This window comes from Aotus nancymaae, unplaced genomic scaffold (assembly GCF_030222135.1).
Source record: "Aotus nancymaae isolate 86718 unplaced genomic scaffold, 86718_ANA_hifiasm-v0.15.2.pri h1tg000053l, whole genome shotgun sequence".
NCBI lineage: Eukaryota > Metazoa > Chordata > Mammalia > Primates > Aotidae > Aotus > Aotus nancymaae.
In genome coordinates, this window is record NW_026988467.1 from 25,731,283 (window position 1) to 25,744,139 (window position 12,857).

Consider the following 12,857-nt stretch of genomic DNA (forward strand, 5'->3'; position numbering starts at 1 on the left):
GCCCAGTGGGGTGAGGCTACGGTGAGCCATCACTGTACCACTGTACTCCAGCTTAGGTGACAGAGTGAGACTCTGTTTCTTTGGGGAAAAAAAAAAAAAAGACAAGGTACAGGCATTCCCTGCTGACCACCTCCACGTATACCACGGAAGACGTACCTGGACCGGGATCTACTCTTAGAATGACTGCTTTTGCTGCTTCCACTTCGGCTTCTGCTCTTACGGGAATGTCTGCTTCGAGAGCGAGACCTAGAGGGAGAAAATATTTTTTAATACTTGCTGACAAGAGGCTAGCTGATGAGCATCAATCATGATTTTTTTTTTTTTGAGATGGAGTTTCGCTCTTGTTGCCCAGGCTGGAGTGCAATGGTGTGATCTTAGCTTACCGCAACCTCTGCCTCCTGGGTTCAAGTGATTCTCCTGCCTCAGCCTCCCGAGCAGCTGGGATTACAGGCACGCACCACCACGCCCAGCTAATTTTATATTTTTAGTAGAGATGGGCTTTCTCCAAACTTCTGATCTCAGGTGATCCCCCTGCCTTGGCCTCTCAAAGTGCTGGGATTACAGGCATGAGGCACTGTGCCCAGCCAAGATATTTTTTCAATCAAATATATATAGCACTGGCTGTGTCCCGGCACAAACTCTCCTGGGTTCTAGATCCACAGGTGAAGTAACCAGCAAACCTTTCATCTGGACGGTTCACCTGAACCTCTTATCAGCTCTTGAAATTCTACCTGTGCCCCCCCATACCTGCTCCTTTGGCTGGATTTCTTATGTGCGTTGATGCCACTGCTATTCATATGGTTCCTCATAACAGAAATCACAGCCATTCTCGACTCCTCCAACTTTCCCCTTACACACTGACGATCATGCCTCCTGATCTCCCGTCTGTCCACCTCTGCTGCTGCCTCCCTGGGCAAGCCACCATCATCTCTCCCCTTGTTCCATAACACTTTTCCCCTTCATGATCTATTCATTTCACTGTGACGAGAGCTATTTTTTTTTTTTTTTTTTCCTGAGACGGAGTTTCGCTCTTGTTACCCAGGCTGGAGTGCAATGGTGCGATCTCGGCTCACCGCAACCTCCGCCTCCTGGGTTCAGGCAATTCTCCTGCCTCAGCCTCCTGAGTAGCTGGGATTACAGGCACGCACCACCATGCCCAGCTAATTTTTTGTATTAGTAGAGACAGGGTTTCACCATGTTGACCAGGATGGTCTTGATCTCTTGACCTCGTGATCCACCCGCCTCAGCCTCCCAAAGTGCTGGGATTACAGGCTTGAGCCACCGTGCCCGGCTGACGAGAGCTATTTTAAAGAGACAGACACTCCAAGCTTTAAAAAATTTAAATGCATCTAGACTATATTTTCTACCAACCAGGACTCCTTGGGGAAATGACTGATTCCAGGCGTAGAGTAGGAAGTGTACAAGATGGGCTTAGACCACCTCATCATGACAGAAATAGGGAAACTTTCAAAGCTGCCCAGGCACCATCACCCATGAAGTATTCTTGCTACAAATGTTTAATCTGCATCTCAATCACACCTCTCCAGACCTAACTTCCAGCATACAGGAAGTTCTGGGATAAAAGTTCAATGATACCAAGAAGAAACAGATAAATGCAGAATGTGAGATAGTATTAAAAAACTAAGAAAAATATGCCAGGTGCGGTGGCTCACGCCTGTAATCCCAGCTACTTGGGAGGCTGAGGCAGAAGAATAGCTTGAACCAGGGATAGAGAGGCTGCAGTGAGCCGAGATCACACCACTGCACTCAAGCCTGGGCGATAGAGCAAGAGTCTGTCTCAAAAAAACAAACAAAAAAACCCAAACCTAAGAAAAATAAATGTCATTAAGGGAACTGCTCCAGACTAAAGGCATGACTACATTAGGTTTTACTACTAAAAGTTCCTTGTACTGTACGACTGAATTAGAACCTGGTAAAGAAAAAACCAAGCTATAAAGACAACCATGGAGTAACTAGGGAAACATGAATATGGCCTGGACATTTAGTAATCTGATGGAATTACTATTAATGTTCTTAAGTGAAAAAGCAGAACTGTAGTTATTCTCATTCTGGGAGACACATGCTGAAGTATTTAGGGGCAAAGTATCATAATTTCTACAACTTACTTTCAAATGCTACAGCAAATAAATGTATAGTGTGCCTGTATAAATACATAAATACAAAGAGAGAAAAGGTAAAATGCTATTTGTTAAGGCCAGAGGAGGGTATACAGGTAATCATTATTCTTTCAACTTACATGTTTGAAGAAACAAACTGCAAAAATATCTAATTAAGACAACTGAGGCTGGTCATCCCAGCACTTTGGGAGGCTGAGGTGGGAGGATCGCTTGAACCCAGGAGTTCAAGACCAGCCTGGGTAACATAGCAAGACTCCATTTCTAAAACAAATAAAGAAACAAACAACTGAAAAATTGGAATACAAACTGGAATTAAATAATAGTATGGAGTTACTGCTAATTTTGCTAGCTATAATATCATCATGGTTTCATTTCAAGTATTAGAGTTATATACTGAAGAAGTTGCAGGTGGAATGATAGGATGTCTAGACTTGCCTTAGAACAATGCAGCAGGAGGGGGTGATGAAACAAGACTGGCAAAATAAAAACTACTGAAGCTGGAGGAGTGATTTAGAGTTCTCCAATTTTCATACATAAATTTCAAATTTTCCATAATAAAAAGTTAAAAGAACTAACAACAAAACCGGAAAAGTCTCCAATGACTTCTCATCACTCTTCCATTCTTGCTCTGGCCCAATGATCAGTGTATCTGGTCCTTCTCTGCCTTATCTCAAGCCACTCTCCTCCCTTTACTTCTCTGTATTAGCTTCTCTACTCCGGAAAACTTTCTCCCGCTCCCCCCACCCCAGGCCTTTAAAAGCACCCTTCTCTCTGCTAGATAGAAAGGCATTTTCTCTCTCTGCTCACCATCTCTGGCTTATCCATTAGGACTCAGTTCTGTAACACGTCCTTAGGGAAGCTGTTGCCAACTCTCCAGACTACTTGTGCTGTGTGCATTTTCCCGTCACAATGGCACTGCTGATTCAATACTCATCTTTTCCACTAGACCAAGTTTCAGGAGGGTAGGGACACTTGTCTGTTTTTTTGAGACGGAGTCTTGCTCTGTTGCCCAGGCTGGAGCGCAGTGGCTTGATCTCGGCTTACTGCAACCTCAGCCTTCTGGGTTCGAGCAATTCTCCTGCCTCAGCCTCCCTAGTAGCTGGGAACACAGGTGTGTGCCACCATGCCCAGCTCATTTTTTTTTATTTTTAGTAGAGATGGGGTTTCACTATGTTGGCCAGGCTGGTCTCAAACTCCTGACCTCACGTGATCTACCCGCCTCAGCCTCCCAAAGTACTGGGATGACAGGTGTGAGCCACCGTGCCTGGTCATTTGTCTTCTTTACTATGCCACTCCAATGCTTAGCCCAGTGCTTGGCCTGTTCAGGTGTTAAATAAGACAAAGTTGCCATGTGTGCCCTCAACGATGGTAGTATCTAGGGGTCCCAAGAAGAAATGTGAAAGAAGGCCTCTGACTTTTTTTTTTTTTTTTGAGATAGAGTCTTGCTCTGTTGCCCAAGCTGGAGTGTAGTGGCATAATCTTGGCTCACAGTAACCTCTGCCTCCTGGGTTCAAGTGATTCTCCTGCCTCAGCCTCCCTAGTAGCTGGGATTATAGGTGTGCACCACCATGCCCAGCTAATTTTTGTATTTTTAGTATGGACGGAGTTTCACCATATTGGTCAGGCTGGTCTTGAACTCCTGACCTCATGATCCACCTGCCTCAGCCTCCCAAAGTGCTGGGATTACAGGTGTGAGCCACCGTACACAGCAAGGCTTCTAAGAGAGTCCCTCTAAGAGAAGGGACTTTACTTCTATTTGTACTCATGACCTAAGAGTTCAAGAGTTTTACAAATAAATGTTCAGTTTAAAGTTCTAAGTTACTGAACCAGATGGAATCATGTTATTGAGAACTCAACAGGAAAATGTAAATAAATCCTCTATATGCTCACTAATGAATTTATGATGAGCTCCAACACATAAAAGACATCAACAGTACCTTGAATGGCTCCGGCTCCTGGAGTAGGACCGGCGTCGTCTGGAACCTGGCTTGTCTTCAACTAATCGGATTTTTCTGCCATTGACTTCAGTTCCATCCAACTTTTCCAAAGCTCTTTTCATATCAGAATAAGACACAAATTCAATCACCCCTTCATTTTTCCGTCCCTTGTGAGCATCCGCATAAGTCACTTCTCCTGCCTGACGCATATAATCCTGAAGAGAAAAAAAAAAGCATGACTACATTAGGATATGTTTTGCTAAAATATCTAATGCAATCATCTGAGTGACTTTTTCTTTAAGAAATACCAGTATTCCTCAGAATAAAGTTTACTCTTAAATATTTTCATTTACCCACCAATCATGCACTGAGGTTCTTTTTTTCTGAGATGGAGTCTTGCTCTTTTGCCCAGGCTGGAGTGCAGTGGCACAATCCACAATCTCAGATCACTGCAGCTTTTGCCTTCTGGGTTCAAGCAATTCTCCTGACTCAGCCTCCCGAGGGGCTTCAATTACAGGTATACGTCACCATGCCCGGCCAATTTTTGTATTTTTAGTAGAGACAGGGTTTCACCAGGTTGGACAGGCTGGTCTCAAACTCCTGACCTTGTAATCTGCTGGCCTTGTCCTTCCAAAGTGCAGGGATTATAGACATGAGCTACGGAACCTGGCCCATGTACTGAGGTTCTTTAAAGCACCAGGCATATTAGGTGGGTGGGAGAGATAATACATACATATTAAATCGTTCCTTCAAATAAAGTTTTGGGGACAAATCTGGTGGCTCACACCTGTAATCCCACACTTTCACAGGCTGAGGTGGGAGGATCACTTGAGCCCAGGAATTCAAGACCATCCCTAGCAACACAGTGGACCCCATCTCTACAAAAATTTTAAAAATTAGGCCATTACACTCTAGCCTGGGAAACAGAACAAGATCCTGTCTCAAAACAAAGAAAGTTTTGTGTGAATCTAGAAGTTTTTAGCTAGCTATCGTTTCCTAAAAAATAAAAATAAATTAAAAATTTTTTTTTTTTTTTTTTTTTTGAGACAGTCTTGCTCTGTCGCCCAGGCACTGGAGTGCAGTGGTGTGATCTTGGCTCATTGCAACCTCTGCCTCCTGGGTTCAAGTGATTCTTGTGCTTCAGCCTACCAATTAGCTGGGGTTACAGGTGCCCACCACCACACCTGGCTAATTTTTGTATTTTTAGTAGAGATGGGGTTTCACCATGTTGGCCAGACTGGTCTTGAAATCCTGACCTCAGGTAATCTGTCTGCCTTGGCATCTCAAAGTGTGGGGATTACAGGTGTGAGCCACTGTGCCTGGCCCATTTCTTATATATAATATACACTCAATAGTTATCTGTTAAACGAATATATAAATTTTAATACAGTTTCTGTATATTACCTTCCTGTATTTTACAAAGTGACACTGAATACATACCATTTTTACGATCTCTTTGCATCATAAATATGCTTATATGTCTTTACACAGTTTTCATAATTAGTGTGCCTAACACTTTTTCTGAGGATTTACCAATTGAGATATTTAGGTTCTATACAGTCTTTTGATATTCATAATCTAGCAAAGAATATCTCTGGTACAAAAATTTCTTTATTCAATTCAATTATTTGCAGGAGTAGGGATTCTGGGCAAAAAGCAGGGAGCCATTCCAGTTGTAATACATTTGAGACGAAATAAGGATGCTATTCATAGGCCAAGACTGGGACTGCCCTGGCAAGTTGAGATACATGGTAACTGCTTATAGGGCATGCAGAGTGTCAGTACATTTGTTTTATACTGCCATACTTTCAAATTAATAATAATAGCAGCTGACAAAAGGTTATTGTATGATAGGTGTATTTTAATAAATTTAGTCCTAGTAATAACCACATGAAGTAGATACAATCATCACCCTCATTTTACAGACATGAAAAGTACAAGAGATGTTAATAAAATTAAGAGATGTTGGCCGGGCGCGGTGGCTCAAGCCTGTAATCCCAGCACTTTGGGAGGCCGAGGCGGGTGGATCATGAGGTCAAGAGATCGAGACCATCCTGGTCAACATGGTGAAACCCCGTCTCTACTAAAAATACAAAGAATTAGCTGGGCATGGTGGCGCGTGCCTGTAATCCCAGCTACCCAGGAGGCTGAGGCAGGAGAATTGCCTGAACCCAGGAGGCGGAGGTTGCGGTGAGCCGAGATCGCGCCATTGCGCTCCAGCCTGGGTAACGAGAGCGAAACTCCGTCTCAAAAAAAAAAAAAAAAGAGATGTTGAGTAAATTACTCAAGGTCATTTAGGCAATTGGTGAAATGAGCCAGGTCTGAAAATAAGCAGTAGAATGCCAGAAACCGAAGTCTTTTTGTTGAGACCAAGTTTCACTCTTGTTGCCCAGGCTGGAGTGCAATGGCGTGACCTCGGCTCACCTGGCTCACCGCAACCTCCATCTCCCAGGTTCTGGGATTCTCCTACCTCAGCTTCCCGAGTAGCTGGGATTACAGGCATATGCCACACTTGGCTAATTTTGTAGAGACGGGGTTTCTCCATGTTGGTTAGGCTGGTCTCCAACTCCCTGACCTTGGGGGTGATCTGCCCGCCTAGGCCTCTCAAAAGTGCTGGGATTACAGGCGTGAGCCACTGCACCCAGCCCAGAAACTGACTTCTTAACACTACTCCACACTATGGGCCACACTACCAATTCTCAATGCCACGAATGGCACACTAACATGTAATCTGCATCTCAACGCTACCATCACTGGGCATTAGAAATTTATTTTTGGGCTGGGCACGGTGGCTCACGACTGTAATCCCAACACTTTGGGACGCCGAGGTGGGCGATCACCTGAGGTCAGGAGTTCGAGACCAGCCTGACCAACATAGAGAAATCCTGTCTCTACTAAAAATACAAAATTAGCCAGGCGTGGTGGCACATACCCATAATCCCAGCTACTCAGGAGGCTGAGGCAGCAGTGAGTTGAGATCATGCCACTGCACTCCAGCCTGGGTACCAGGAGCAAAACTCTGTCTCAAAATAAATTAAATAAATAAATAAAAACAAAAAACCACGGGTTAGAGACTATCCTGGCCAACATGGTGAAACCCTGTCTCTACTAAAAATACAAAAGATTAGCTGCGTGTGGTGGCGTGCGCTTGTAGTCCCAGCTACTAGGGAGGCTGAGGCAGGAGGATCGCTTAAACCTGGGAGGCAGAGGTTGCAGTGAGCCATGATCATGCCACTGCACTCCAGTCAGGGTGACAGAGCGAGACTCTGGGAAAAAACAAAAGGCAAGAAATTTATTTTTAAAAATCTATTTTTGTTTTTGAAATGGAGGCTTGCATGCTTGTTGCCCAGACTGGAGTGCAATGGCGTGATCTCAGCTCACCACAATCTCTGCCTCCTGAGTTCAAGTGATTCTCCTGTCTCAGCCTCCCGAGTAGTTGGGATTACAGGAATTCACCACCACACCCGGCTAATTTTGTATTTTCAGTGGAGACGGGCTTTCTCCATGTTGGTGAGGCTGTTCTCGAACTCCCGACCTCAGGTGATCTGCCCACCTCAGCCTCCCAAAGTGTTAGCATTACAGGCGTGAGCCACAGGGCCCGGCCCAAGAAATTTATTTTTTAAACTATCCCCTAATTTGTTTTCTTTTTGCAGTTCCCTGATAAACAGCTAACACGCGTTGTGCCAGAAGCTGTCCTAAGCTTTTTATATAAAAGTTCACTAAATTCTCTCAATAACCTTGAGCAGAAATTAGTATTAACCCTATTTTATAGTTGAGGAATATGAGGCATAAGACATAAGTAACTTGCTTAGGGTCACATAAGTGATCTTAGTGGCAGAGCCAGGATTCTATCCAAGCTGGCCAGCTTCAGAGCTAGGAAATCTGCTTTATTATCTATAACTCTCGTTTTCTTAGACTGGAACTGCCAGAAGGTACAGAAGTGTGTTAACTAAGGATGGGAACTAAGCTCTGTTTTAACAAAAAAATTAAGAGGTTTTCTAAGAAGTTAACTTAATACTACATTTAATGTCAATGAGTTTAGTATTCTACTCATGGGGAGAATAGCTTCCCAGTTTTTACCATAGTTCAATTTCTAGCTCTCAGAATACTGGAGTCATTCCCCCAGCAAGCACAATCTTGCTGGCAGACATTCAGTAAAGGTCTGCTACGATGCCGACAATATGTACAATACACCCGAACAAACAGCAGACTCGGAGTCAGGAGTCCTAGTCCCAGCTCTTCTGCATCTGTTCATCTATTATTTGAAGGTTGTTGGGAACAAATTTTAAAAAGGGGAAAAAAAAAAAAAAAAAAGAAGTGCTTTAAATTAAAACTACACAAATGTAAAGGATTCCTAACTATTCTTTACTGAACCTAAATACACTCACTCACTTTGCTAGAGATGAATTGTTTAAATACGATCAAAAAAAGTGAGAAGGGAGGCAGAAAACAACACCCATTTCATATATCCTCCTAAGACCATTCAGGTTATGATCCTACTTAGTAAATATTTCTTCCTTATTGAGATTAAAAACATTTTGTCAAAAAATGGGGCCAGGTGCAGTGCCTCATACCTGTAATCCCAGCACTTTGGGATGCTGACGTGGGTGAATCACTTGTGGTCAGGAGTTCGAGACAGACTGGCCAACATGGTAAAACCCTGTCTCTACTAAAATACAAAAATCAGGGGCAGGGAGTGGAAAAAAAAAGAAGAGAAAAAGAAATAAAGAAAAATATATAAAGAAAAAAACATTAGCCGGGCATGGTGGCATACACCTGTAATCCCAGCTACTCGGGAGGCTGAGGTAGGAGGACCACTTGAACCTGGGAGGCAGAGGCTGCAGTGAGCTGCGATGGTGCCACTGCACTCCAACCTGAGTGAAAGGGTGAGACTCCATTCCGCCACCCCCAAAAAAACAACAGAACTGGAGTCAGTACACTGGATGGCCAATATCAGCACTGAATCTTGATTTTTGACACCAAAACTCTTTCAGGACAAATATTCCATCAAAAACCTTATGAGAGAACATTGGTCAGATTGTCAGTTTTCACCAGTAAGGACACACATTGAAGCTGACATGAATTTGCATGTTACAGCAAATGCTGCAGGAAACACTGGTGGTTCCAACCTTTCTATTTTACTGACTGGTGAGTAGCTACACCAGCACCTTCTTTTAACTTTTTTTTTGGTGACAGAGTCTTGCTCTGTTGCCCAGGCTGGAGTACAGTGGCATGATCTTGGCTCACTACCACCTCCACCTCTGGGGGGTTCAAGCGATTCTCCTCCCTCAGCCTACCAAGTAGCTGGGATTACAGGCGTTCACCACCATGCTGGGCTAATTTTTGTATCTTTTTAAGTAGACACGGGGTTTAAAACATTCTTTAGAGAGGAAAATTGCATATAACAGATTTGGGCCACGTGTCTGTCATATCAGCACTCTGGGAGGCTGAGAGGCAGGAGGATCACTTGAGGCCAGGAGTTCGAGACCAGTCTGGGTAACATAACATAGTGACAACCAATCTCTACAAAAAATTTAAAAAATTAGCTAGGCATGGTGGCACATGCCTGTAGACCTTGCCTCTCAGGAGGCCGAGGCCAGACAACTGCTTGAGCCTCAGAGTTCGAGGCTGCAGTGAACCATGATTGTGCCACTGCACTCCAGACTGGGCAATAGAGCAAAACAGTGTCTCAAAACAAAATGAAACAATCTCACAGATTTCTCCTTAGAATGATGGTCCCACAATGTACAGTAGGAGTGCAATTCTGATGTTTTCTGGACTCATATGGAAGCTTTAATTATTTCCAGCTCTGTGAAGGCTTTCAAACATATAAGACTATTATATTTTGTGTATGCCTGGGCCTGCACAAATCTACCTGTTTCCCAACTTTAACTCTTGCCCAACCTCACCCAAAAGGTTAATGGGGTCCAAACCTTTAGGTCTTGCCAGCTGCACCGACTTGACAAATTCTCCACAATAAGCCTGTACTCTGTGCGAGTAGGAGGGCCATATTTATCTCGGCCACTTCTTCTATAACCATATCCACCTTTGGAAGGTTTAAATAAATAAGATTATTTCAGTGGAGGAAAAGGAAAAAAGAAGACACAGCACATATCCCCTCTTAAATATATTACTTACTCCAGCCCCAAACAATAGCACATAGTTTTAACTCTATTCCCACCCTTAATTCTAAAATAGATTTTTACAGAAGCAATCAGCTAAATATACACGTTTAATTTAATCTAAGTTGTAAGTATACATATTCATTAATATTTATATTTAAGATTAACATGCATAAATTAAAAACTATTAACAATTTAACAATTTAGAAATAAGTAACCAAATTACTAAATCAGTTACTAGTGTTACTCACAGTGATTAAAAATTTTGTGAATATTTTATATGAAAAAAAGATTTTCAGGCACCTATTTCAGTTTAATCTCATCTGTCTCTAACCCTTGGGATCCTCACCACCCAGGTCTAATGGGGAAAGGTTGCGGTCGTCACATGGCTTCCTGTTTTTGGTCAGCCAAGGGCCACAATGGTTCAAAGAGCCACGCATGGAAAGGTAACCCAAGGTCAGCAAATGGAACAGGCAGTCATCTTAGCCTCAAAGGATTCTTTTAATTAAAACATTGAGGTCTTTGTTAAATCTATGTTAAACAATTGCATTGCAGAGAAAAAAAAACAACACAAACACATATCATTAAACATATTCATAAAGTATTATAAACAAGAAATTGTCATTAATTTAATTAAAATTAAACATTATCAAAGATGTTTATTTGCAATTCTACATTTATAAAGATACATAATTTATAAAACAAACAGCTTAAACATCAATACATTAAAATGTAATAACAGTGAATTACTTTAAAAAACTAGCATTTAATAATAAAAGCATGTTACTGATACAAGTATGCCCTTTGAATGCTTACTGCGTCCAGAACCGTAACTGCCATCTCGCCGTGGGCCGCGGGCATGCTCAACAATTACTCGCTCACCACAAAGGTCTTTGCCATTCAGTTCATAAACAGCATCATCTGCATCACGCAGATCATCAAACTCCACAAAACCATATCTAGAAGAGAACAAACAAAATCCTGGTTGGCACCATTTTGACATTCAGCTTCATTAACATTAAAGAGAAAGCAATGAGGTTCATGCTTAGCAAAGGTTAGGTGGATTTTGCAAACTAAGGATTGGCTTTCTCTTCTCTTTAGGTGAAACCACTTTGCTTTGTGCCAACAGGCACTAAGGAGGTAGGGAGACTTCTCAAAGTAGACTCCTATCTTTCTAGGAGGAGGCTGGCTACACACACAGGACACTTCTTTTGTTTCCCAAGTAGTTGGTGGCAACTGCAAAGATGGGGATGCTTGGTATAAGAATCCAAAACATATAACGCTACAAGATATATAATGCTCTTTCAAACATCACATAAAACTCATCTTTTTTAGCTTTAAAAGTAGTATCTTAGAGAACAATTAGATCTACATTCAGGCACTGGGTAATAAATGTTAAATCATGTGGAAGAAAGAAACTTTTTTTTAAGGTTCCTGTTCCTCTATGTAAACAAATCTGTCACATGCCAATTAACTACTCTAAAACTTATCAGTGAAAAGGAGCTATTTGCTTCCCAGTAAGATTCCAAATTCATTTCCATGAAGTTTTAGATAGGCTGGAATTCTCTGAAATCTGTATACACCTCATGCAAACTTCTTTAACTGCTACGTCTTTTCTAGCCAAGAGGTTTGTTGGTTTAACATATATCCTAAAGAAACCCCCCATCCTATTATTAATGCCTATTAAAGAGTACAATTTATAAAACCAAAGCGTAAAATATACAAATGGCCTATAAGTTATGTTATCAAAAAATATTTAGTTTGGTCTGACATAGCTGTGAAAAATCCAGCTTTGTGACCATTGCCTATATTTTAAAATGAAAACCATCTTATTGATCATAACTAACAAGAAAGGAAAGTTACAAGCAATTTTTTTAAAACTCCAATAAGGCTGTGTATACACGGGCAACACTGACTAGTGTTCCTCTGCATTTAAACACACTGACACTACAAACAGGTTACAATACTTGTCAGAGGGTCACCCAGCCTGCTGACAAAAAATGATTCCAGTTTGTTTGTTTAAAAAATTAATTTTTTGAGACGGAGTCTCACTCTGTCACCCAGGCTGGAGTGCAGTGGCACAATCTCAGCTCACTGCAACCTTTGGCTTCTGGGTTCAAGTGATTCTCCTGCCTCAGCCTCCCATGTAGCTGGGATTACAGGTGTGTGCCACCATGCCTGGCTAATTTTTGTATTTCTAGTAGAGACAGGGTTTTGCCATGTTGGCCAGGTTGGTCTCAAACTCTTGACCTCAGGTGATTTGCTCACCTGGGCCTCCCAAACTGCTAGGATTATAGGCGTGAGCCACTGCACGCAGCCTCCAGTTTCTTTAGAATGTAATAACATACATTCAATAACATATTAAATAAGTACTCAATAACATATTAAATAAGTGAGAAAATTCAGAATTGCTGAATTTTTCCTTTACTAGAGAGTTCCTTTCATATAGCCTCTGAAGGTGACAATGTGGTAAGTTACAGTGTGTTGGTAACAACGTTTGAGGGCTCTTTATGCTGAAATGTCTGAATGGCACTGAATCTCAACTTCATTAAAAAAAAAAAAACACAGACACACCCGGTTATTTAACAGGAAGTGTCTTGCAGTAACACAAAATTCAGAAGCCACCTGGCTCAATTTATGATCTGTGAAGCCTTTAAAAC

At 42.1% G+C, this 12,857-nt stretch overlaps 1 protein-coding gene across 1 annotated transcript in view; it reads right to left on the reverse strand.

Annotated features, from left to right (window-relative positions):
* Nucleotides 1–12,857, reverse strand: part of SRSF4 (serine and arginine rich splicing factor 4) — a 34,774-nt gene that overhangs the window by 3,127 nt on the left and 18,790 nt on the right. Inside the window, exons 2-5 of the mRNA XM_012439910.2 lie at nt 11,014–11,156; nt 10,009–10,121; nt 4,076–4,290; nt 157–246 (exon numbers count right to left, since the gene is read on the reverse strand). Of these exons, the coding sequence (XP_012295333.1) occupies nt 157–246; nt 4,076–4,290; nt 10,009–10,121; nt 11,014–11,156 (561 nt within the window). The remainder of the gene's footprint in view (nt 1–156; nt 247–4,075; nt 4,291–10,008; nt 10,122–11,013; nt 11,157–12,857) is intronic.